We start from the raw sequence: 27,314 nt of genomic DNA, 5'->3' as shown, positions 1-27,314 counted from the left end.
CACTGAAAAACTGACCCATTGTTTTTGAGACGGCAAGAAACACAGTTTGATGAAAAGTGGGCATATAATCATGATTTCTGTTACATCTTAAGATATCAGAGCAACTTTATCAAAGTGAGGAGTTACGCTTGATGCAAAACCTCTTTCCCAATGGCAGTCAGCGTGTAGGCAGGGATTGATTCTCTTGTGTAACATTTTGGAAATGTACCAGCAGTGTGGGTGTGAACGGCGGCGTGATCATCCTGCACTGGCAGCGAGAGGCGAGACCGGAAAAGAAGAGCTTAAGAATGAGACGCTGGTGATGTCCGCGAGCTCAGGGTTAGGGTTAAGACAATTAGTCATGACATGATACAGCAACACCACTAACCTCTGAGAGGCCGGTGGCCAGCAATGTACAGTAAAGGTAGGGCTGTTACCTCCTGATATATCCCTACCTAAAAATCTCAATTAAAAAACAGTCATTTTAACTCGCAAAACAGAGGAGTTGTCGTTCTACTGCTGACTCGACCGGTAAGTTTGTTTGTGTTATTGTATTTGAAAGACTTCACAGTCCGCCCCTGGTTGCAGTCCTTACACACTTACTATTGTAAACTCATATAACCCCACTTCATAAAACCAAAACTATCCCTTTGAAACCTTGTTAAGAATAGTTTCTTTGTAGTTTATCCTGCATTCCAGTGTGTCTTAATTCAGGGTTATCTCCAGGTTTGAAACATTCTGACTGTATGGTGAACACTTTGTCCTTTCATTGGGACATGATGACAGACAGCTCATCCTGAGTGTGTGGAGGAGGTCACTTCTGTTTCCCTCCCACAACACTGCTGTAGCACAATCCAGTGTTTCCTTCCTCTCTTGTGACCACATGACTCTCTGACTCTGGGATTTTCTCCTTAAGGTTCTTAACCTAAGACGTTCAATCCAACACTCTCATGTTCCTGTTACACCTTGTTGTCTCATATAAGCCTGTGTTAGCCTCCAACACACTGCCAGGACTCAAGGAGAGTCTTGACTGACCTCAATACGGCGAGTCGTCAAGACAGAATATAAATATACATTTAGAAAATGCAAAAACAGAAGCAAAGAATGTGTATGGGAAATGCAGTCTTAGTTCTGGGAAACATTACTGCTATTAGTGTCATGATTGGAGGGTTTCATCCATAGAAACTTTAGTTGCAGCCCAACTAACACCGAGCTTTGACCGTTAATCTAGCATTTATTCATCAAGGTTCAAATGTTGCATTATCACAATAGCAAATAAATGATTGGGCAACCCCCCCCTCCCTCCCTCACCTGTCTGTGGCTGTAGCCCTGCAGCAGAAGGAAGTATGGGAAGTCGAAGGGTGGGTGAATGGAGTACTGGGTGGTGTTGTCATCGCTGCTCTCTGTCTCCTCCTTCTCCATGCCGAGCCGCAGCACCTCCTTGTCGGCCTCGGCCTCAGGGTCCTCTCTGAGCGCGCTCTGCTGGGCCCGGCTGGCCTCCTTCCCCATGGCAGACAGATCCATCTCGCTGAGACTCCTCCAGATCCCCAGTCCGTCCACATCTTCCCCGCTGCCGTCCACAAACAGAGAGGTCACTCTGGAGCGGCTCTTCTGCAGCTTACGGGCCTGAGCATTGATGCCTGTATCGTCAAGAAAAAAAGATTGTTAAATATGAATTGTACATGTTACTGTTTACAATATGAAAAACACACTGCCGCATGATCACAACAATACAGTTGATGTCTGGAGAGCCCAAGGAGACATGGCTTATAGTCAAGGAAATACACAATACTATACTGTGTAACTTTGATAGTCAATAGGTTACCCTAATTCTCCATATTTCAAAAGTTACGATTTAAAAAACCCACATTTAGATAATTGAAGTGCTTATTGCTGAACGTTTTTCAAATATGAAAGAATATCTCATTGCTTTCTTGCTTTTGCATGTAGGACACTTGGGGGAATATACTAGGGAAATCATATATGTATCTTTTCACGAGTAAGACAAGCTTTATACATTTGACACAATTGATTTTGTTAGTATTTAAATAAAAAACGTATAGAACCATGTATCACCATCTAAAGCACAATCAAATTATTAAGGAGGAAAACCCAATAAGAGAAGAAAATGGACAAAATATGTTTTGTTGTTACTTATACATAAGCAAAGCATTTACAACGCCAACAGTTTGACTGGTCAATAAAACATAGTAACTCTGGCACCAATTCAACCAGGGGGAAAGCGAGATGTGACCGCCTCTATCTGATACCAGCAGTCGCTCTGTCAGCCTGACGTAACACAAACACTATTCAGCTCATTTGGAGCCATTAAGCACCGAGGAATGTCCACCGAGCTCCGGCTTCACACCCGGCAGCCCTGACGCCCTTATCAGCTGTGGAAGTGGGTGTTTTCCACATTGTTCAGCAGCAGCCTGACACACTGGCTCAGAGCCTAACACACTCACACTGACTGCAGAGGTAAAGGATCAAGGAGAGAAAGCGGATTTGACGTGGACCAATGTCTATATTTCAGAACAGAACACATGAACAGAAACCCATTTAACAGATTGAAGACCTTATAGGACACTAAATAATACAATTCAATAATGATCTGTTCATTCTTTTTTCCAATCACAAGTTCTGAGTGGCGCACACATACGTGCTGGGAGTAAAGGCTGTCAGGCAGCTGAATCCAAATATACATTTCTTAAAGATTCCTTAATAATATAACTATTTTAACCTGTTCGCAATTCCCAACCCCAATCATTCAAACAACAATAATGACATTTATTAAAAGGAACATTTCAACAGTTTGGGAATCAGACTAATTCTCTTTCACACCGATAGTTGAGAGGTTTGACAGCACTCACATATCTGCACAATAAATATGAAGCGACTGCCAGCAGCTAGCTCGCTAAGTATAAAGACTGGAAACAGCTATGGCTTTTCCCAATGTTAACACAATGCACTCACAAGAACCTCTATAGCTCGCTAACTAACACCTTATTTCAATATATAATAGGGCTGCAACGGTTTGTGTATTCAAACAGGACCATGATTCTTTTGGATTGTTCCACCGCTACTATGCTATAACTGTGCTTTTATTCAGTGTTATCACTCCAAGCGTAGTTTAAATGCAGAATTGTGTCTCAAAAGGATCAAATGAACAAGCTAAATATGCAACAGAAATACAGTTTTAAAGCCATATCTTGTTTTGACAAAGCTGCAATGAGAAAAACAGCAGTATAACCAAGAAAAACACTGATTAAAAAGCCAGTGTATTGGTCTAACGCAGAGTCAACCACTTGTGCCAAAGTCAACAGAGCTTCAGCACCAGTGTGCAGGAAGTGCGCTTTGATAGGAAGAATAACACAGCGGTGAGTGGCTACTTTCTGGCAGCTCCGGTGGGAAGAGCCCGTGCTTGGATGTTTCACAAGGTCCTGATGGGCCCTTGCAATAAAACAAAGATAAGCTCCTGTATCCCTCACTGCAGCTTTGGTTTCCTCCTGACCTCTCTTACATGCCTGCCATCTCCCCTGCTCTAGACAGTGATAAGCTGGACAATGAAGGCTGTTAGCCTGCAATAAGAGACAAGGATAAAGGCTCCCCATGCCACCACAACACAGACAGTGATTGATTACCCAGGCAGCGTAAAGAAGAACTTAGGGGGATGAATTGTACCTGAAATAGTGGGATTAGGGCTGTTTGAACTCTACATCTTTTACATTTGAAGCTTTTATTGAGCTTTTGGGATAAACTGCTAATGTCTCTTCATCACACTTAATAATGTTATAAATTGATTCAGAGAGCTGAAATTATTTTGTAGACTAATGGATAAATAGGTGAAATTAAATATATTTTTTAATACTTCTTAAAGTAAATGTTAATGCAAAAATGTCTTAAAATGCTGTTTTAAATACAGAAATGTACTGATTTTCTCTGTAGAATTGTATATCATTCAAATTGAATATTTGAAGGTTTGTGACTGACAAAACAAATTAAAGACCTGGACTTTCAAACACCCGAAGGATGTAATTTCCCTATTTCTGAAATGTAATAGACCAAACGATGAATTGAGAAGATAATTGTTTATTGCACACCTAGTAACCCCTGGAATCTTATTCTAGAAATATTGTCTTGTAATTATATTAGTATAGCATATTTTTTTACATGCAACTGTGCAGATATACTAGATATATAAACACAAAAAAATGGGATTTAGAACTTGAATGTCAACAATGTCAACTGTTTGGTACAGTCATAATGAGATGTGTGCTTCTTAAGGTCAGTAGGCGTCTCTGCAGAAGTCGAGGGATAAACTCTACAGCTACCAAGTGTTTACCTGCGGTGACTGTGTCTCTCTCCTTTAGACTTTGCTCTTCTACACTCGCTCTCAGCTGGATTTCAAAACGCCTGGAGAAGCCTTCCTTGGGTTTCCAAAGCGACTGCAGCAACAGGGGCTTCTCGTTGTCTCCCACCACCCGGAAACACTCCCTCTTCCACTGGTTGTCTGCGCCCGTCTGTCCAATCACATCGCAAAGCACGTAGTCGCTGGGGTCTTCTTTCTCCAGGCAGTACCTGAACAGAAGCAGGTTGCATTTTAGACAGGAGGACTTAGCTTTGTGGTGGACATTAAACAATGTTTTGGCTCACTCCACAAACTTTGTCCAGACTGAATTATATCAACAACTATTAAATGTTAATGTATTACATTTGGTACAGATATTCATGCTTCCCTCAAGATGAATTGTAGTAAATGTTGTGATTGCTGATAATACTCAAATGCTACTAGGCTGAATTGAGATGGTAAACTCGATACACATTGTACCCAGCAAGTTAACATTTAGCTTGACATATCGATTAAAAGAGCATCTAGAATGACTGTACGTTTTAGTTTTTGATTAACTGATTAAGCATTTAGCTCGTAAAATGAAAGAAAACAGTGAAATCTGCTCATCCGTTTTTGGAGCTCAAATAACTTAAGTGCTTGTTTTCTCAACCAAATGTTCAAAACCTTAAAATTAATATGGAGCCAGTGTGCAACTATAGTTCTTATTTCAGTTCTACTTCCAGATATCAGATCCTCACTACAACTATTGTTGTGTGTAACTTTTCTTGCATTTGATACATTATCTCAGATTTAGAATATGCCCTGCACTTCAGAGACACTTCTCACCTCTCCAAGGCCTCCTTCACCAGCTCCTTTGCACAGGACTGTATGGTGGCCAGCACGCTCTTGTAGTGGGTCCCTTGACAGATGTCGCTGCCGAATATCTTCAGGATGCCGGGGACAGACATTTGGCTGGACAGCTCTGCAGGGTCGTCTGCAGACTGAAGGCTCCCGCTGCCCTGGCCGCGGCGGCCACTGCAGGGGCTTTGGTTGAAAACAGATGAAAGCCTGTTGTTGTTGTTGTTGTGGCGGCGGATTTTGCTCTTGGCCGGCTGCCGAACACACACGCTTTCTGTGGAGCGGACGGTGGTGTCCGATTGGTTGGACCTAACAGGGGACATAGAAGACAACAAACACTGTTTAGTGGCAAGGCTTAAATAAACACATGGAGTAATAAGTCCTATACGTGTGTCTAGAAGTGGCTTCATTTATATCCAGACAAGAACTGCAACAACTAGTCAGTATATCAATTAGATCCATTACATTTTACAGACAGCCTTAAGTACTAGATACTTTATATTTGCAGATAAATAATACAAAATGTAAATCAAGTAGATGATAATAAAGTTAAACCTTATATTAGTAGTTCAAATTAGCTACACAACTGCAACATTAATAATCTTAGTCCAGGAATATAATATAGATTATGAAAGGGGCCATACTGCATAATGAGTACTTTTACTTTAAGTAGTACTTTAAGTATATTTTTAATATGTACAGTTTTGCACTACTCACTATTAAATGCATGACTTTTTGTGTACCAGACTATTTTATTACCCTTTTGTATTGCTATTTGTACTTATAGTAAAAGCATAACATCGCAGTACTGTTTCCTCAGGCTGTGTTTATATCTTCTTCAGCATGCTAATTACAGAGCTGTTAAAGGTAAATGAGGACTTACTGCACAGACCCATTGCTGGGTTTCCTCCCCAGTTTTGCCAGTCGCTTCTTTGGATTGCGGATGAGTAAACCCACCGGGAAGTTTAGGGCTTGTTTATTTACGTGGCTGCTTCTTTCCTCCGAAATCATTTTTGGTTTAATTCACGTAAACCAAACAAAATGACCGTAACTGTTGGGAAAATTACCAGAATATAGCATTCTTTGCCTCAAGCTAGGTGATGAAAACTTTACTTTTTTCCAAGGGAATAGTCCACTTCCACCTCCGAAGAAATACCCTTATCAAATCACAAAAAGGTGAACAAATACTCCAATATTATCTTTGTAACTGTATCCATTAGGTAAACAATTGGAGTTATATATATATTTTAAAAAAAATTGCTTGTTACATTCCGACACACGTTAAAATCAAAAGAGCGCCAGTAGGTTTAATACTTCCCATAAAATCTGTTTTCTTCAAGAGAAAATCCAAACTGAGACGATTATTCAGCAGAAGAAAAAGAAGTAGAGACATTTCCACACACCATTTGTCCGTTTCTGACTGGCAAGGGACGGAAACAAGTGAAAAAGCAGCCCCGGCGGAACATAATAACAACCGTGAGATCCGTTAACTAACTTGGAGCGGACTGAATGAAGAGAGAGAACCGCTGCTGCTGCTGGAAGCACGAGCTACTGCAGATGACGTCACCGAAGCCTCTCGAGGGAGGCGGGACAAACACACACATACACACTTACTCATACACTTACTCATACAGACATACACACATGGACCCATTAATTATACATAGGGAGGAGGACAAAAGGTTATTCCGAAGATCTACTTGGTGTCCTCATTATTATAAGAACATTTCTTATATTATGTAGATTGTACATCAAAAAAGAAAACATAATTTAAGTAATTGGGATGTAAGAAACATATAAAAAATAATTGTTCCTAATGGTAATCGTTTGCATCACACTTGTAGCCAGGGGCGGACTGGGGGGGAAAGTGGCCCGGGGATTAATTGACAGACAGGCCCACTTAGACCCCGGCCACACGAGGACGAAAACGGCTAAACGCATAGGATTAACGCAAACGCAATCGCAAACAAGCTTCCGTCCACACGCAATAGTTATCCGGATAGTGTCTGCCCACACGAGACCGCTCCGTTTAGCTCCAACCGCTGGAGAAGCTGCAGTACATATACAGGAGCCTGTACGTGGCGCTGTAACTTCCTCCACAAAAGCAGCGAAGAAGCATGGTTGTCATGGTTGCCCTTCTGTTTATTCTCCGCGGCGGGGGCCGAGGGAACCGGGCAGAGTTTTTCAACGTCAACGTGTATTAAAGTTGAAATCTTCCGACAAAATTATAAAAGTGCCGGTCAAAGGTCTTCTTTGTTATTTATTGAGCTTTAAAACAAATGAATAACGAATCTATATAATATAATAATAAAATACATGGAGCCTCTCTTTTTCCTCCCTCTCTTCGGACAGCGCCAGTGTCTGTTTCATGTAATGAGTGACCCGGCCGACAGTAAAAATAAACGACAGTAAAAATAAACATATAACTAGTTTAGGTAGTTTGAGAGGTGTCTCTGTCCTGTCAGATTAGACATCACTCGCGTTTATGTCCATATCGAGAGAAAGATAAATAATCTGAATTCAGTGTGCAGTTTACTTTGACGCGGGGGTGAGCAGCAGAGGTGGGGAGAGGCGGGGCTATTGCGCAATCATTATCAGAAAATGATCGCTGAAGCTGCAGTACATATCCACAAAAGCAGCGAGTAAGATCCCCCCCGGATGTGTAAGTCTGCTGCAGATGTTGCACAAAGAACTGTAGCATGGTCAGTAGCATCCGGAGCACGATAGCAACTCTGCGATCCGCCATTGTTGTTGTTGTTGGTGGCGAAACACATCAGCAATGGCGCGGGGTACGCGGAGGTGAGCAGCAGAGGTGGGGACAGGCGGGGCTATTGCGCAATCATTATCAGAAAATGATCGTATAGGGCGCACACACGGAGCTGTTTGACCCCCCAGAGCGTTGCGTATGCCGTTCTATCCACCTTGGGACCCGTTATCGTTTCCTCAGTCGTTTAGTGCCGTATGCGGTCGTCCTCGTGTGGCCGAATGGTCTATATGACACTAAACAGTAACGCAAACGGCCGTTTTCGTCCTCGTGTGGCCGGGGCATAAATGCGCGGCATGTATCGGCCGGCCGGCGACGAAAGTATGTTGCTTAACAAAAAACCCTATGCATTTCATGTTATTTTGGACCATTATTCATATAGTAATCACATTACCTGAGCCCTTGAGTTGCCTAGAGCAAAAATAGTTACAGCATATATTTAGTGATTTTAATGTTAACAGATCATTGATGCAATAACATCTGGACCCAATTTGCCTGACTTGACACATGGAATAAAACATGGGCATAGGAAGCATCCTCAATGTGGGCCCACCGGGAAAACTCCCGGTATTCCCAATGGCCAGTCCGCCCCTGCTTGTAGCCAACCTATGGATGTATATATAGAGAACTATTCCTGAGTTATAAACGCTCCTCTGCTGCCCCCTTCTGGCCTGGACCGGATCTAACATCAGGTACAGTTTGTCATTAATATAATAGTATGCCATAGAAAGTAATATTATACAAATGTTTTTTTTAAGTTCATAGAATGGATGAGATATAAAGTCATACAAGTCTAGTATAGTATTTAAAAAGAACCAAAAGATAATTGCAAAAGTAAAGAAATGTTGAAAAAGGCCATGATTGTAAAAGGTCTAGCATATAAAAATCAATAGTGTAGTTTTCCATAAAAAGTCATTACATAGTTTAAAATATACACACATATGAATGACATATTTGTAATGTTATTGTTTTGATTGAATTGTCATTCTCTTAGTGATTTATTTTTTTAAACAAAACCCATACTATTAACCTTTTATCAGGTTGCAGTTGTGACATGTTTTAGCAATACAGAGGCCTAAGATGTTTCTTATATTTTTTACCTTTTTTACCGGAGCGAAGCCGATAAGATCCTGTGCATTTTCGGTTTATGTAGATCCTTAGATAGGGAGGAAGAGCACCAATAATTATATATAAGGATAGTATAGTCTACGCATGACTTTTAAGGTGAGTTAATTTCTGTGTTTTGGGAAAAATATATATTTATAATATGATAATATATCTTATAATTAATCATAATAATAATAATAAACAATTGTCTCTTTTGTTAGACCACATAAATCAAAAGACCAATTGATGTTAAATGTCAACCTTCTCAGGACATGCTTTACATATTATATTCCGTGTCAAAAAATGTATTCAATCAGAATCAGAAACAGGTTTATTACCAGGTAGGTTTACACTTACAAGGAGTTTGACTAGGTGTCGTGGTGCATACATACATAGTAAAACAACAATTAAAACACAGATAGAGAACTAGAAAAAATATTTTAAAATAATACAAAATATAGTAAAATACAAATATAACAGTATTTGAAAATGACACCTGTATTATCAGTTCAACTGACTTGTACAACTATATATAACCAAATTCTCCCAAAGGCTATTTCAGATGTATTTATTTATTCAGAAATGTAAATCACTGATGACAATATCGCTTGTCCTTTCTGATGAGGTACATGCAGTGGTGACCTGTAGGGGGCAGTGCAGTGCCTCCTGGCACTCAGTTTGCCGGAAATGCACGCAACGTAGAAGAAGAAAACGCCGAAGAGAAGAAGTAAACCCGCAATTCGCGAGCTAGAAACATGTAACGTTATTTCAAATTAATAACAGAAGACTTTTGTCGGAACATTTTCAGAAATTAATAAAAGTCACATCTAAGACACAATGCGTATGCATACATAGACGTATGGGACGTTATAACACCACACAAAAAATCCCCCAAAGTTTAGATGTTTTACTCACACTAGCTAGTAGCCTACCTATTTCTGAAGAAAGTCCAAGAAGATGGAGGATATTGGGATGGAGGAAGACTCTGCCGAGATTTCGGGATCAGCACAGAAACAAGGAGTGGCTGATGCCTGGGAGACTGTCACTAATGCTTTGGTGAGTGGACTCATCCCTGGACTACTGTAGTAACCCGGAGTCGCCATACTCCATTCAATTTGTTAACGATTTGAAGTTGTAATGCTTGTAGCGTCAGTCAATTTTGAGTGTGAGACACCACAGCTAAGTCCGCCAACTAGTAATAGTGTTCGGTTAAATTCGGCGTACATAACACGCTGTCTCTACCTTTCTCTTTACTTGTAATAGTCTTCCTGTTGCTGTTCATCATTTATTTCATGATTTAATGTTTTCTTGCTTGTAGGTAGGATAGTCCACTGATAAGTAGTGCTGTCGTTTTAAATTTGGCATGCATGCATATAACACTGTTATTCTTTTTACTTATATTACTGTTATTGTTGCTAATTTAGGTTACTTAAACGACTACTCCACTACATTTCAGCTACAAATATCATACGTTTTACTTCACTACATGTTTTAACATTCATAGACACTAGTTATTTTTTAAATATAAAATAACATGATGGGCTTATATGGTATGATTTAGTTTTGTAATACTCATGAAACCAGTATTTCTAAATTTTTAAATAAATATTTAAATCTGAAGTGAATTCATGTTGACAAATAAAATGTTTTAATGTGATTCCACATAAAATGTCATATAATCTGTCAGTGATAAAACAGAAATGTTATAATATATTACTGTTAAAATAGCCATTCTGCATAATAAGTACTTATAATGTTTGATACCTTGAGTTCATTCAGCTGATAATACTGTATTTTACTTAAGAAACGTATTCAATTCAATACATTTTTAGAAAAGGGATCTGAGTACTTCTTCCACCTCTGGATTAATCTCTCTTTATATTCCAGATGTCCCCTGGTGGCCCGGGGCCAGAGCAGGGCCTCTGGGACTCGTTGGCCCTGCTGAGCGGGGAGGGTCTGGGCCGGTTGCTGGGTGGCTGGCTGCTGGAGACCCTGCAGATGCGTCTGTCCTCCGCCGTGGTTCCAGAGTTCTGGGCCGAACTCCAACAGCCAGAGAACGAGCTGGAGGAGAGAGGCCGGGCCTGGGTTCTGCTCACCGCCTTCCAGACTCTGTTAGGACGACTAGAACCTTTCCTGGGCAAGTGGAACAATGAATTGAGTAGATGGGTTCAATACTGATCACTGAGGAAGAGAATAAGGGCCAGGCAGTAAGACTTTTTTGATGTTGAATTTTGAGAATTCAAGGATGAAGGGAAAATATTGGGAATAAAATCAAACGGTATTAATTCCTGGCATAGAAGAAAAAAATATATGGTTAAGATTACATTTTCATTTCGAGAATAAAGTACATTTTTTAAGAAAAGTCAAACTTTTAGTATTAGTTCCAGGCATATAAGTTAAAAAGAAATAACTAATTTTGGAGAATCATTTAGAGTATAAAGTCAACATTTTCAGATTAAAGAAACACTTTTATCATTTGCGTAAGGCATAAGTAAAAATAAATAAAAGGAGGATTTTGTATTTTAAGGTTCAACCTGATATTTTAAGTTTGAGTGAAATTGTTTAGAAAAAATCCAACTACTTTAGCTCTCTATCAGGGAAGCATCATTATTAAAACATCTCCTCTTCCTCCTCTCAGGTGGTCTGGAGAGGCTAGAGTCGTGGCAGGACGAGGGCCGTGGCAGTGTCTGTGGGCCAGGGCCCGGGGGCCTGCAGGAGCGAGCCTTCACCATCATCAGGGCCCTCCTCCTCTTCTCCCCCTCCCCTGTCCTCCAGGAGCGAGTGCTGGAGTTTTACAGCAGGACCTTCTCCGTCTACATGCACCAGGAGGGGCAGGCGGAAGACAGTGCAGAGGCTCCGGAGGGGCCCGAGGGAGGGGTCTGTCCGGGCTGCGGGGTCCCCACTCAGCAGTGCTGGTGTAAGGAGGCCCTGGAGCAGCTGAAGGAACTCAGCCACATACTGTGAGTGGACTGGAAGAAGATGAAGAACACTGCTGATTATTTCCAATGCACACACCCTTTGTAATATTTCATGTAAGAAGGTATCGAGTGGTGCAGGGATGACTTATTTTTGTAGTCTGACCTGAACTCAGCATCTCCGTGGTTCCCTCCACAAATTCCAATGTGATTTTTCCATTGGATTCCGAATGTTTTAGAAAAATTAAGCTCCTTAGGGAACATTTTATAATTTTTGAAGTGTGTATATATAATCTCCAGGAGTAAAAACATAAGGCTATAAAGGAACCAAATCACGGTCATGACATTACTTCATGTCAATACCTTAGTTTGTTTAGCTAAGCTAAAGGTGGCTAAATGTTTGGCGTGATGATGTAAACACTTGCTAGCAACCACTATTTTCAGCTAAACATAGAAGCTTCATAAATGAACAAGTGGGTTATTTACTGATGTATTCTATGTCCTACAACACAATCTCTTAACTTCAGCCTTATTTTAGGCATCCAACCAAAAACCCATTAAAAAAAACCCATTGACTTCCAGACGAGATAACCAGAGGTGATGAAATGCTGACTCTGCAGAGAACTAGCACATTGTTGCTTTGAGTTGAAATAAAGAATAACACAGAAGAACATCAGCATTATACGTTACAGACATTGTAGATTTCAGCTAGACAAAATAATGCCTTTCATGTTATGTCATGTCTTTTTTCTGGTTGTAGATCCAAGCTGCAGCTGCTGGAGTGGGTGAGCTGCGAGGCCGTCACCTCCATCCTCCACAAGCTCATCGAGCAGCGCATGGAGCAGCACTGCAGGGGCGAGTACGAGCGCTCTTTCCTGCTCGAGTTCCAGACGGTAAAACATCCATCAATGTTTCTTAAACGCACAATATTTAATGTTCTAAATGTGGTGGTATCATGAAGTAGTGTGGCATCATTGGTTGTTCTATACTTTGCTGACAGCTTTACAAGAAACCATATGAAACTACGACATCATTTTAGGGACAGTGTTTTTTTATAATCGGGGTAAATTTATGAGAATGAAAAACTCTGAGACTTGTGGTAAATAATACAATAAAGCGTTATGTTGACTTGAAAATATACTGCTTTTTTTCTGTCATTGTAAATATTTTTCACGGGATTTTCACCCCTCTCCAAGGTTTGTAATAGTTTTACCCTATACACTACACATTTTTGGGAAATATTTGGGATAATGTCAGTACTAAACTCACAAAAGTTAAACTTATTTTACAAATAATCTCAAGAAATCTTGTCTTGATAAATGTTATATTGGTGATTGTTGTTTTGTGTGAGCAGTGGCTGGAGCTGGTTCTGGGCTGGCTGAGCAAAGTGTTTGCAAGCGAGGCAGAAAAGGACGGTCTGCTACCGGCTCCTGGGGCTCCTAGCGTTCCCAGTACTCCCTGTCTCCAGGCAGGCCAGCCGGGCAGTTCCGTCCTGAAGCAGTGGAGATGCCACATGCACCAGTTCTTCTGCCGGATCTACGTCAACATGAGGATCGAGGAGCTCTTCAGTATAATCAGAGGTGAGACAGAAAACAGTTATATTGGGGTTATATGAACGTTTCCTAGACTGTCTAAGGTTTTTTAAATTTTTTAAGGTGTTTGGCATTTTGACAAGGCTAAATGTGTTAACTCACAGTCTTTGTGCTAAGCTAAGCTAAATGCATCATGGACTTATCTGAAATGAACCTGCTTGTCGTCTCAAAATAAGGGAAATTGTAGTTGAGTTAGGGACAGAATTTTTTTACTTTTTTTTTACTTTTGTACACCAAATTTACATTCAGGCTTTTTCTCAACCCTGAATTACATTAAGGTGGAGAATTGCTTTTAAAATATAACAGAGGAAAAATGTTTGGAATCAAACATCTAAAACCTAGATAAAAATGGTGTTAAGAAAAGATTAAGATTGGTCTGCATGTAATTTCAGTTTGCAGGTGCACAATAAGAGAAACTGGGTTTTTCAAGTTCAGTAAAAATATCCAGCACCTGAAAAATAATCAAATCATTAGAGCATGTTTCATTAGGGCCAACAGCAACAAAGTAATATAAGAGGTTAAATAATACCTGAAAATAGGACCTGCAAATGAAATAGAAGCCAGTGTTCATCACGCCTCTCAGAGAGAGTTTGAGCACTAAATGATCTCTTAGTGAAGAGTGATAAACAGCATCGAGGAGATGCTGGGAATTTACGTGCACAGATTTACAGACATGTCCTGTTTCCCAATCTCTTTTCCAGATTTCCCAGAATCCAAAGCAGCCATTGAAGATCTGAAGTTTTGTCTGGAAAGAACCAACCAGAGGCAGCAGCTCCTCACTTCTTTAAAGTCTGCGTTTGAGAGCCGTCTGCTGCACCCGGGTGAGAACGCCTCTGCAACTAAAGAGCGGTATTTGAAAAATGGTGAACGTGTTTTGGTGAGCTCTGCGTTTGTGTTTACACTAAGAAACACTTTTATATAACTAAGCTGTGTTGGATGAGTGTTCCTTTAACTCACTCTTGTTGTGATGATTGGACTTGTTTGGAATATCATTTTCATCACCTAACTGGTTTTTGTTTCATATTATTAATATAAATACACTATTGTATATTTTGACATTTTTCTTGTTATATTTTTTTGGGCACATTTATACTTTAACTTCTCTATGTTGTATACATATATTTGTTTAATTTTAACAGAGCAACGGTTACAAAATCCCCTAGGATGAATACAATATTTGAATTGTTTGATTGATTGATTGATTAAAGAAAATGGAAATACAATATACATGTTACTATCTGCAATATCCCTTTAATAAGCTCAATATGTACTTCTGCAAATCTACTATCTATTTGTCTTTACATGATCTTCACTAATACACTATGTAACTATCTAATTGTGCAACAGTATATGTTGAGTGATAACACAGCAGAAGTTTAACTAACCTGTCTTTGTTGATCTATCCTTCCTCAGGGGTTCACACGTCAGATATCCTCACGGTTTACATCTCGGCCATCAAAGCCCTCAGAGAGCTGGACCCCTCCATGGTCATCCTGCAGGTCGCCTGCCAGCCCATCCGCAAGTACCTCAGGTGAGGGCATTCAAACACCACTTCCTGAGGAGGGTTAAAACACCAAAGCAAAGAGACATACAACGTTATTATTTCCATAAAAGATGTGTCAAATCAGCCTGATGGGGCTGCTATAAATGATGGGGCTGCTATAAATGATGGGGCTGCTATAACAGCCAGAAAAGTGAACATTTTGAAAGGCTGACACTCCTTGGTTTGCGGTCGGATAATCCAAAAATCAGCTCCTAAATTCTAACCCTATCGTCTATTCCTTGACCTCTGAGTGAAACGTCACGGGGTTAAGGGATAGTGGATAGGAGAATTCAAAAGGATTTAGGAGAAGAGACTGCGGTACTTTAGAGAATCCGAATGCACTTTCACTATCCGACGTGTTTATGATGCTTCAGCGGACGTCATGAATGTGCGTCTGCTGCTGTGGGGAAACTATGGAAACTACAGTTTTCTATACAGCGGACTACAACATGGATGTTTAATAAGAACGAGGGACTACTGTAAACTCATCTAGACACTCTGCACCGTGCTCTGATGCTGTTGCTTTATGCTTTATGAACGTGGACAACAGAGAAACATATTCTTCATGACCAAAGTTGGAATTGAAATAAAAAAGGAAAGTGAAATGTATGCTCGTCACCCTCTCCCTCCGGTCCACATTAATACAAATGATCCCAATACGTATGATTGTATGAAAATATCTTAAAATAAATACAAATGTATTTATTATAAACGTTAGTCCTTAACATCAGTGTGTATATCACCATTCAAACATCTTTTAAAAGTTGAACAAACCCCACACAGCTCAGTAAAGACTGTGAAATGTTGACTTTATTTGATCATTTCAGTAAAAACTATTTTACTGACTGTTGTGTGACGGCAAATGCTGCGGCTGCAATGCATTGTGGGGCAGCATTTTCTCCTCTCCTTTCGGTGAGGGAGGTCCAGTGGTTCCTAAGCTAAAGGAGGTTATAAAGGAAGTTTGAAACCTCCTTTCCTTTCATTTAGAGAATTGGAACGGCACTTATCATGGCTGCCAGTGACATACTTCCGGGTCATTTCACTCAGTTAGGAAGGTTCCTAAGCTAAATGGACTATTGGAATGCAACCCATGACTTGACTTTTTACAGTTATCCCAATGCCATCTACAAGAGAGCCAGTAGGATGGTGGATGTCACCATGATGGATTAGGAGCTAATGTGTGATGGGCAGACATGTTGTCTCTATCAACACCAAGTTCTCTATAGCATTAGGGTTCAGGGAAACATTATAAATGAGCAAAAAACATGGCCGATATTGAAATAGGAATTAATAGAAAATATTGTTGTACTTTTTACTCTGTTTGATAAGATCATTTGAAATACCTGGGAGATTCAGATTAATAGTACAAAATAAAATCAACTAATAAGTATCATGTATAATTATATGCAAATAGATATCAAATGTTTTGTTTTGGTGAAATGTAAAACTTAACCTGCAGGATGTGTAGTACAATACAAAATAAGTCTTCCTTCATTGACTGCAACCTCAAAAGTGATGTTCACCTGAAAGCATCAATAATGATAAACCAATAATATAATATATATTATTCTGAAAGAGGCGGTTGTTAGTACTTTTACTTTTGGCAATTGAGGTATTGATTCAGACACTTTGGACTAAAGTAACATTTTCAATGCAGGCCTTTCACTTGTAATAATGTACATCTACACTGAGGTGTTATCGTTATATTTAAATGTATTTCAAATATCTTTGTGCTTGTGGTTGAAGGACCCGGGAGGACACGGTGCGGCAGATCGTGGCCGGCCTCACCGGAGACGCTGAGGGCTGCACTGATTTAGCCTCGGAGCTGTCCAGAGGAGACCCGGTGACTCTGGAGATGCAGGACAGCGATGAAGAAGGGGCCGACCCAGAGGACTGGACTCCAGACCCCACCGACGCTGTTCCTGGTCAGTGAATGCATCATGTGTTTCTTCCATAGACTGTATATATAAAGGTTTCTTCTGAGGCTTTTGGGGCTCATTTGGCAATAATTACCAGCTAGCTAAACACTATACTGCTAATTACACAGCTTCTTACTCAACACATCACTAATTGATGATAAAGATTGTATTACTTCAAAATAATTGGTCTGTTTTAATATTAACAGCTGGAGCTGCGCAACAGCAACATAACTTAGAATGACCGCCGCACTGATAGAGGTCATAACTCCTTTTTTTTTACTGGGGATTGTTTAGCAATCATGAATCCAGAGTTACGTGCTTTCCACATTTTAAAATAACATTTCCAAAAGTATTACATGTTTTCTTCTGATGGAGTAATAGAAAACTATTTTTGCCACAAGGCAAGTTTATCTATATAGCACCTTGCAGACTGGAAGCCAGTGTAAAGACTTCAGAACTGGAGTGATGTGAACAACTGAAATATAAGTTGTTACATTCTCTAGACCTCTTTCTGGGGAAGGATTTGACTGAAGGTAGACCTGTCATCAGACCGGAGGATGTCTATAAAAGTAATCACAATCGAGTATTGATCTGCTTTTTTTGTATTTTCAGATAAGATGGGCTCGAAGCGTCGCTCGTCAGACATCATCAGCCTGCTGGTCAGCATCTACGGCAGTAAGGACATCTTTATAGACGAATACAGAGCCGTGCTGGCAGACAGACTGCTGCACCAACTCAACTACAACACTGCCAGGTACACTTGAACATCACTCTTTTCTGTGCTATTCTACAGGTGATACAACCTGAACAAAAATGCTTTAGTACATACTGTTCTTCCAAATATATATAGAGCAAACAAAAACAGACTCTTTACAGAATCCTCCTGTGAAATCAGCACAAAAAGCAGCTTAAAAAACAACGGGACAATGTGCTACAAATACATTGTAATATGAGTTGTATGCTATTTACCAGATTCAGAAATCAGCTTTATTGCCAAGTCCTTTTTACTTTCTACTCAAATTAGGGATCTCTATGATTGATTACAGCAGTAACAGTGGAACTTTATTCCAGTTGGAAAAAGCCCTATAGATTATAGTTTCCTACGTGGGTTTTCACATTGAAGAAATAGATTTTTTTTGTTTTAACATAAGAAAAAAGTACTGCAAGTACTGCATCCAACAAATATAAATAATAGATATTATTAATAGGACTTTAACTTAGTGGTATTTGCAATTATGTACAAGTTGGAAATGTGTATTTACTTAAAACAATACAGAGCATTACCGCAGCTTTAGGTAATATCTTAAATCCTAGATTCTTAAACATAGTTTGAAACGTACTGTGTCCAAAATGTTCTTTTGATGGTTTTTGTTCTCTGTTGTGTTTGCAGAGAAATCCGTAACGTGGAGCTGCTGAAGCTCCGGTTTGGAGAGTCCCACATGCATTACTGCGAGGTCATGCTGAAGGTAAACACACTGTAATCTCAGCGTGGATCTTACACTTTACATCTGCGGCAGATATACTCATTTAAAGACAAGCATATTCGCCTTATTCTTTTTTTATTTAGTAGAATTTTAATATGTTGGTCAGAAAACGCATGACATCAGGTGCAGGCTATTTTATTGGTACGCCTACGCTAGAATTAAGTTGACAACAATGATTCCACTTAGTTCATTTTAGAAAAAGGAACTAAATTAATGGACTGATAAAAAAAAAAGGAATTCGTAAAATAAAAAGGAATTTAATTAAACAACTAACTAAAACACTAGAGACCTATTTTACTCTATTTTTGGACTTATTAAAAAGAAATGTCATTAATTAACAAAAAAAGGTAACTTAAACAACTTACTAAGACAATAGCAGAAAATAATAAATTCAATTAACAGAAATAATCAACCAAATAAAATAAATAGTTGCTCAATTAAGCAACTACTTAAAATAAAAATAAAAATAAAATAAAATAAAATGACAACTGTTTTGCTTGGCCCACACACCTTCCTTCCTCCTGTCTCAGGACATGGCGGACTCCCGGAGGATCAACAGTAACATCCGGGAGGAGGAGTCCCGTCTGAGCGAGGAGGAGCAGCCCCCCCTCTCCCTGTCCTCCATCATCCTGTCCTCCGAGTTCTGGCCTCCGCTGAAGGAGGAGAAGCTGGAGCTGCCCCCCGTCGTCTGCCAGGCCATGGAGGCCTACACCCACCGCTACGAGAAGCTTAAGGTGGAGCTCACAAACCGTCACATTAGATTAGAACAGGGGTCGGCAACAGGCGGACCGCGGTCCGGATCCGGACCCAGACGCCGACCTATACGGACCCGGACCTATAATCAATACATCAATAGGGGATTTCAATTTTGACGGGGCGATTCTATTTTAATGCGGCCGACGGGGGGCGAAAGAGACGAGTGAGCGATACAGGGAGAGAAACACAGAAGAAGAGATGAGAGCGCGGCAGAGAGAAGCGGAGAGGAAAGTGAGTGAAGAGAATAATTAGCGATACAGGGAGAGAAGCGGAGAGGAAAGTGAACAGGCGTGTTAGCGGCAGACAGGGAGAGACAAATAATTACACATGGCGCTCTCCAAGAAGAGGAAAGTGGACAGTGAGAACAGAGCTTTTAACCCTGAGTGGACTCATTCATGTTCATCCTGCCCACTGGGAGCACAGAACCAGTGTGTCTCATTTGTTCAGAGACCGTGGCGCTCATTAAAAGTGCTAAAACGCCACGATGAGACAAAACACAAAGTGTTTGACCAAACATTCCCTCTCAAGTCAGAACTGAGGTCACAAAAAATAAGCAGTCTCAGAGCACAATATGATCAGTCGACCAGGATTAAAACTAAATATCGTTCCAGGGAAGGCTAACCGAGGCTAACCAATGAGCATCTGCATGTGTGTATGAGAATGGCCCTGACACCAATTCAGCCCAGATTTAAACTCCTGGCAGGACAAGCTCGAGCTCAATTCTCGCACTGAATTTAAAAAAAGTGAGTGATGGACTGCAATATAAGAGGGAAAGAAAACTTTAAAACTGTTCAATTGTTGTGATGTGTAAAGACTGATATTGTTCTATATTCGTCTGAAACTGTTAAGTCATGATGTGAAACGTTTAACAAAGAAAAAGGGAAACTCAAGCTGCTGCTACACTTTATTTTATTTATCTGAAATTAAGCACTTTTAAGATGCACATATTTTCAAAAGCTATTTTATTTATTTTCTCTATTTTATTTTTAAATGCAGCCCGAGAGGAACATTACACATATCCACAGTATTTACTGTATATCTGTATAGTTCAATGTTAATTGACAATACATATTGTTGTTTTTGAATTGTACTTTCTTTATTTGATTGGCAGTCAGTTGTTGATTACATGCAGACGTTGATAAAGCTGCAGCTACTTCAATATATATCACACTAATTCATGAAGCAAGTTAGACATTTTGATGTTCCGGACCTTTGCATGGGGAGATTTACTCTAACTGGACCTCGTTGAATTTGAGTTGAATACCCCTGCTTTAGAACAACTGTATTGAGCCACACATTTTGTAAACAGTATAAATAAACATATGAACAGCAGTTTGTCTCCTGTTTCAGGCCATGAGGACGCTGAGCTGGAAGCCTCACCTGGGCTCCGTCACTCTGGACCTGGAGCTGGAGGACCGCACCCTCACCAACCTCACCGTGTCCCCCATCCACGCTGCCATCATCCTGCACTTCCAGGACAAAAGTACGATCTGTCATGTCCTGGTTTCTCCCCTGCATTTGCTGGATTATTTTTTCTTGTGCACAAGACATTTGAAAATGAATAACCTGGTCAGAAGATTTTCTACAAAGGCTCATGCTGTCATCTTGTTTTTATTATTTTATTAGAATTTATTTAAACCATAAAATGCTAAATAATTGAGATATTTGCGCACAAATAATTAAAGGTCCCCTATTATACTGTTTTTCATTACTTTATTATAGGTCTCAGATATATACAAAACATGTCTCTGAAGTGTTTGGCTCAAAATACCAAACAGATCGTGCATTGTAGCATCCCATAAACCCCTCTGTTTCAAAAGTGCTGATTCTCTGGCCGTTTCTCAATCTCGAGGATGCTGGCTTGGTAGTCGCGTACTTCCAAGTCACTTCCTTCAGAAACGAAGCAAGTATGCTTCCAAGCCACGGCTTCGGAAAACGAAGAAGAATGGAACAGGCTAACAAGTGTGCCACTCTCTCTAACGGTTTCAACATAAACTGTACCAAAAATAAATACTTCACGATGAATATCTAATTATGAACTTGCTTTACTTTCACGGAACACATTTTTGGTGATAACAAACAAATGTAACAAAGTAACATATTTACCAACACATGTTCTACGCCACTACATACTTACATTTCAATGTGTGCTGCATCGGTTCAGCCATTCTCCGCAAGGGTTTTTGAAATTGGTCCGTGCGCAAAGCATTGTGGGGATTTTAAGGACGCGAAGTCTACCCATGTGCAGCCTCGAAATGTCCCCCAAACCAAGGACGCGGCCTCGGTGGAATTCCAAGTATGCTGGAGATTGGAACAGTCCTTCGCCGGCACTCGATGACGTAGCATCCTTGAAATATTGGCTTGGAAGCCAGAATCCTCGAGATTGAGAAACGGCCTCTGTCTGTTACTTTAGATGAAAATTAGGAGCCACGCCCCTCTGAGAGATATTTGGTTAAAAAGAACACAATGGTGCTCTAGGAGGAGATTCAGGTGATAAGGTGGGGGGGGGATTGGCTAATGGTTACACAAGCCAAAACAATCGTTTTGACATCAAGTGGCCAAACTCTGATCAGCTCATTCAGACAGGTTTTTATATAAATGGATCAGGACAAAAAGTGAGAGAATCTTTCTACCTGAAACTTTCAGAATCTCTTTACACAGAGGGGACACATGTTATAAAAGACATGAAAAAGTGGATTTTGCATAATAGGTGACCTTTAAATATTAAAAAGTAATTCAATTAATCGATAATAAAACAAAAAAATGTTGTCACACACAATCCTCCCTTCTGTCTCCACGTGGCGGACTCTTAAATGATCAACATTTGATAATGCCTTGATTTGTTTTTCTCTGATTTTATGTGGGGTTTTTTCTAGGCACCAGAAGTTTGGTAAATTAGGATCTGATCAGATGATTTCTTTTATGAGGTTCCATGCAATCTTCTTGGTACTATTTGGTACTAACTTGTTCCCCTATTAGATTATTTTTTTCATCAATACATTATAGGTCTCAGATATATACAAAACATGTCTCTGAAGAGTTTGGCTGCAAACACCAAACAGATCATTGCAGCATTACCCATAATCCCCTTTTTTCCTGAAACTTTCCGAATCTCATATTTATGTATAAAAGTGGATTTTGCATAATAGCTGTCCTTTAACAGAAAAAACACTGAGTCTACATTTAAATCCGTATAAGCTTTTTTATGCATTTATAAAGTACCTACCCCCCCATCCCATTTTGTCCTCGTCAGGTTCCTGGACGCTGGAGGAGCTGAGCGTGAAGCTGGGGGCCCCGAAGGAGCTGCTGCACAGGAAGCTGGCTCTGTGGCAGCAGCACGGCGTGCTGAGGGAGGAGGCGGGGGGGCGCTACTACGTGGTGGAGACGGGCTCGTCCAAAGAGAAGATGGACAGGGGGGTGATGCTGATCGACAGCGACGAGGAGAGAGACTCCAACACCACCACCCAGTCGGAGCAGAGGGAGGAGAAGCTGCAGGTGAGCATCACTCAGCTTCATGTCCTGCTCTCATTCAGCACACATCTTCTACATATCAGAGAGCTGCGTCTCAGTCGGGTTTCTGGGTAGACTTTCTTTAGATTAACCTGCACATATTATTGTAAGAAACGGTCATCTGGAAAATGGCATCATTTCTTAGCTTGATGGCGTGGAGAGCTTGGTTACCATGCTGTGCCTCTTGATCTGGAAGTCTCTATAACCACACTTATTTAAATGATCTAATAATTAGCAGATTTTTTTCTTGAGAAATCAGTGAAATGCTATTGAATAAACTGGCAGACTGTCAACATTTCCATTCCAGTTTCTCAAATTCAAATGTGATTTATATATTGAGTAATTATTATTATAGTTAGCAATTCATTTTCTTTAGCTGGTCTTGAACCACTTCACCACTGCAAACAACACCACGTTGATTCGACGCTCAGACTCAATGTGAATGTGTTTATTTCTGATCTTTTAGCTATATTGAATGTCATTTTTGATATTTGGTCACCACGTTCACAAAGGTGAATGGCAAGAAGAGTAAGCATCCAGGTATCATTGTAATTTAATAATTGAAATATAAAGGTGAATTAGCCTCATGTATAAATGATACATACAATGATGTCCTAATTAAATGCATGATTCATGTTCATAGAGATACAAAATGCATGACAAAAATAGCCCCAAAACATTTAAAAGTATTTATTGTTGATATATATTATATTAAAAGGTGCACATTTTCACACCACAACTTCTCTATGGGATAAATAAAGTATAATGATTGATTCTGATGATGGTCAAGACATTACAAAATACTGATAGAAAATAGTGCATGTGACATAATGGTGCCAGTTAAATGCAGGATAAATAATATATAAAGTTTGAATGGCTTATAGAGTTTCACAAGTCATGTTTGTGTAAAGCTCCCATGTAGTTTAAAATAAGAATCAACCAGACGAAAAGGCCCTGCTTAACTTCTGAACCCCCCCCCCTCTCTGCAGTTGTTCTGGGCCTACATCCAGGCCATGCTGACTAACCTGGACAGCATGACACTGGACCGCATCCACTCCATGCTCCGGATGTTCGTCGCCACGGGACCCGTCGTCACGGAGATGGACATTAATGAGCTGGAAGGCTTCCTGCAGAGGAAGGTGAGGGAGCATCAGCTGCTGGTGTCTGCTGGCGTCTACAGGCTCCCCAAAGCAAACTGAGGGGGGGGACGGAGGGGAGGAGAGTGTGACAGCAGTACTAAAGGTACTGGTTGCAGCTATAAAAATGACTTTGTTGTGCAGACAGACTTTTATCTGATAAGCTGAAAGAATTAATTAACTTCAGAGTTATTTTCATCAGCGTGTCAAACTTTTCTTACTGGGTCATTCCTCTGAAAAGTTGGATTTCAAAATAAAGGCACTTCCACCCAGCTTCAAATCAGTGCAGTGTTTTGATGCTGCTTCCACATTGCTGTGGTTACTGGTGTTGAACACAAATGTATTGTTAATATTAAAGCTTTTTAATGTCTCCTGTGTGTGTCTACTTCAAACTTGACGCCTTCAAAAGGGCCCTCAAGTCCCATCTGTCTGCCAAGGACTTTGGCCCCAAATCTATTTGTTGTCTTGTCTGTCTAAACTGTTCGTCTGACTGCCTTTTGTTTTGTTTGTTTATACTTCTGTTCTTCCTTGTAAAGCGACCTTAGGTATTATGAAAGGCGCTATAAAAATCCAAGTTATTATTATTAAATGAACCAGGAAGGACACTATATTTGTATTTACTATGGCGTTTAAACAATGCTCAATCGGTACTAAGGGGCCTAAGTATGCTAAGAAAATATCCCCCTCACCATTACACCACCAGTCTGAACCGTTGATACAAGGCAGGATGGATCCATGCTCTCATGGTGTTCATGTGAAATTCAGACACTACTGTCCGAATGTCTCATCAGACCAGGCAACATTTTTCTAATCTTCTATTGTCCATTTTTGTTGAGCCAAAAGTAGCACCTGGTTCTCTGCTGCTGTAGCCCCTCTGCGTCAAGGTTCCACGTGTTGTGGTTCAGAGAGGGTCTTCTGCATACCTTTGTTTCAACGAGTGGTTATTTGAGTAACTGTTGCCTTTCTATTGTCTTTAACCAGTCTGGCCATTCTCCTCTGACCTCTGGCATCAGCAAGGCCTTTCCCCCCAGAGAACAGCCGCTCACTGTAAACCCTTTGGTTGTGTGTTAAAATCCCAGTCGATCAGCAGCTTCTGAAATACTCAGACCAGCCCGTCTGGCACCAACAACCATGCTACGTTCAAAGTCCCTTAAATCACCTTTTTTCCCCGTTCTGATGCTCCGTTTGAACTTCACCAGGTCGTCTTCACCATGTCTACATGCCTAAATGCATTGAGTTGCTACCATGTGATTGGCTGATCAGATATTTGCGTTAACGAGCAGTTGAACAGGTGTACCTAATAAAGTGGCCAGTAATTCAATTCAATTGAGAATGATGCTGAAAAAAAAAAAAAAGTCAACTTTTAGGAGTATCTGAGTCTTATTTTTAAGGAAGTGGTTATTTTCTTAAGATAAAAAAAAAATCGACATACAAACTGAGTCTGGATTTATTGCTTTATTTGGATTTGGACATATTTGCTAGGCAACAGATTTTTATTAAAAAAACAATAATATACTAATGAACATTTTGGGCCTGTACTGCGTTGTTACACACACACACACTAGTCTTGGATTACAGGCCTCACTCTAACTGAAATAAGGCTGACCCATCACACAGGTTAGTGTGAGGTTACACTTTAGTAACACCCAGTTCCCTTTCAGTGGTAAATACGTTTACTGTATTAAGACAAAACAAAAAAATAAAACATTGGCACATAACAGTGGTTTACTAGTGCAAAGTTAAAGGACCGTACCGGAGATTAGATGTTTTAGCTCATACACCACAACCACACGCTTTTAATCCATATCTAAAAATAGGGCTGCCTAATATATCAATATTTCGACAACAGACTCCATATCGTCTCTGGTTTCGGATATCGTAATATTGTGTTGTCTTTTCCTAGTTGTAAAGGCTGCGTCACAGTAAATGTATGTACTTTCCTAGGTGTTATATTGTTTCCTTTTAACTACTAATTCATTCAATCCATTTATAATTATTGATCAAAAATATATATTTTGTGAACGTAGTCATTATCATCACAATACCCCGGGTACAAAGATATTTGATTTGGTTTTCATAAGACATCTTTACGATTTGTTTTGTTGATAAAAGGCAACAATTTGATCTCTGTAATAACCATCACAGTTGCAAGGGAAAAAAAGCCAATTGAGTTACTACATTTCCACTTGGACTTTTGCTTTGTGTTCTGGAATCTTTTATGCATTTTGAGAATTGCTGGTAGGACTTAATTGCCACTTCCTGTGTACATTTTTTATTATAAAGAGCACTTGGTAATTGTGCGTAGTTTCCCGTACATCAGGCGTAGACAACACTGCATCCGGCATGTAAAGCGCTTAAAGTGAGTCTCATAGCGGTCACTTCCTGTTGCTTGCTTGTGGAGCTATCACTATGAGTACATATTGACATGTAGATGTCTTCAGGTCTGTCTTATATCCGTCATCTGGTGAGGCAAAACACATACTGTGAAAGAAAGCGCACTACATTTCATGGCATCTGTCCAATAGCTTTAAACATTTCTTGTGTTCAACGTTATGTTGGCAGCAAAGGAAGTAAGAGGTCACCCAAACGCTGAGATAATCTTGCACGCCTGAATATCAACATTTCAAATTAATCTGAGCTTTAATTTGTGAAAACTATGTTGAAAATGTATTTGTTTTGGATTAAATAAAACATCTGGTAGCATCACCTGGGAAATATTTCACCAATGTCATTTTAAATTAATCTAGAAACTAATTAGCAGGTTAAAAGACTTTGAAAAGTTATTAGTAGAGTCCCGTTACAAACAAAAAAAGTGTATGCAAACACTGATCTATAGATGGTATTTTCAACAGCAAATCTGAGCATTCATTTCTAGAGCTGTCTGACTTACCAAGAAAGTCTCCATCTGCACGGCAGCAGAGCAAAATACAGGAAACGCTACAGCAATCCTATTTCTTTTTTTTATACTACTACTTTACTTAGATGTTGTGTTCCTATTATCCTTGTGTGAACACTTACCTGTGTTTCACTCTTATTTCTGCTCTGACACCTGAAGGGCACGCTTTGTGTTTTTCTAATGAGCTAAGAGTCTTGGCTCTGCTCTGCAGCGTCCAAATAGCATCTACAATGTGATTGTGGTAGTAAATGGGCTAAAGTTTCACAGAAAACCCCCAGAAGGATCCTTTAACTCGTTGACCCTCCAGGCTGCTACATGCAGTCAGTGCTGACAGACTGTAAACCCTCTGCCTCAGGTCCCCTCTCCACCTGCAGCCAGTGAACGCCACACTTCCAAACGTCTGCAGTTTGACACGCAGAGACTTTTCTCCTAAGGCACGTTTTCCCCCATCTTGTCTGAATGCTCTTCGTGGTGGAGTCTGTTCAGCAGCATTTCTTCGCTCTCTTCCGGCGGTCCCGGTCTCGG

General features: G+C 40.1%; 3 protein-coding genes across 4 annotated transcripts in view; 1 reads left to right on the top strand and 2 right to left on the bottom strand.

Annotated features, from left to right (window-relative positions):
* The window catches only part of si:ch73-281f12.4 (RA_Radil_like and Myo5p-like_CBD_Rasip1 domain-containing protein), a 37,701-nt gene extending 31,012 nt beyond the window's left edge, over nucleotides 1-6,689 (bottom strand). The window contains exons 1-5 of one of the 2 annotated variants that reach the window (XM_034206214.1): nucleotides 6,571-6,668; nucleotides 6,051-6,218; nucleotides 5,156-5,476; nucleotides 4,322-4,557; nucleotides 1,291-1,619 (exon numbers count right to left, since the gene is read on the bottom strand). In XM_034206214.1, coding sequence (XP_034062105.1) covers nucleotides 1,291-1,619; nucleotides 4,322-4,557; nucleotides 5,156-5,476; nucleotides 6,051-6,178 — 1,014 coding nt within the window. In that variant the 5' untranslated portion in view covers nucleotides 6,179-6,218; nucleotides 6,571-6,668. Of the gene's footprint in view, nucleotides 1-1,290; nucleotides 1,620-4,321; nucleotides 4,558-5,155; nucleotides 5,477-6,050 lie in introns of both variants that reach the window. The other variant, XM_034206215.1, reaches the window with a different exon arrangement.
* A 3,037-nt stretch (nucleotides 6,690-9,726) lies between these two features.
* On the top strand, nucleotides 9,727-24,264 carry anapc2 (anaphase promoting complex subunit 2). Its single transcript, XM_034206205.1, has 14 exons — nucleotides 9,727-10,094; nucleotides 10,926-11,175; nucleotides 11,677-11,998; nucleotides 12,714-12,846; nucleotides 13,308-13,533; nucleotides 14,247-14,366; nucleotides 14,959-15,076; nucleotides 16,835-17,013; nucleotides 17,620-17,761; nucleotides 18,398-18,473; nucleotides 19,022-19,225; nucleotides 20,598-20,730; nucleotides 22,501-22,742; nucleotides 23,747-24,264. Exons 1-14 carry the CDS (start codon nucleotides 9,996-9,998, stop codon nucleotides 23,954-23,956), a joined length of 2,454 nt encoding a protein of 817 aa, XP_034062096.1. The 5' UTR covers nucleotides 9,727-9,995; the 3' UTR covers nucleotides 23,957-24,264.
* A 1,113-nt stretch (nucleotides 24,265-25,377) lies between these two features.
* Nucleotides 25,378-27,314, bottom strand: part of si:dkey-16l2.16 (ras-related protein Rab-35) — an 18,928-nt gene continuing 16,991 nt past the window's right edge. The window contains exon 7 of the mRNA XM_034206206.1: nucleotides 25,378-27,314. This exon is cut by the window's right edge and continues 107 nt beyond it. Coding sequence (XP_034062097.1) covers nucleotides 27,272-27,314 — 43 coding nt within the window. The 3' untranslated portion in view covers nucleotides 25,378-27,271.

Source organism: Gymnodraco acuticeps, unplaced genomic scaffold (assembly GCF_902827175.1).
Source record: "Gymnodraco acuticeps unplaced genomic scaffold, fGymAcu1.1, whole genome shotgun sequence".
Classification (NCBI taxonomy): Eukaryota; Metazoa; Chordata; class Actinopteri; order Perciformes; family Bathydraconidae; genus Gymnodraco; species Gymnodraco acuticeps.
Note: the sequence above shows the minus strand (reverse complement) of the source record. Positions and strands in the feature narration are given on the sequence as shown.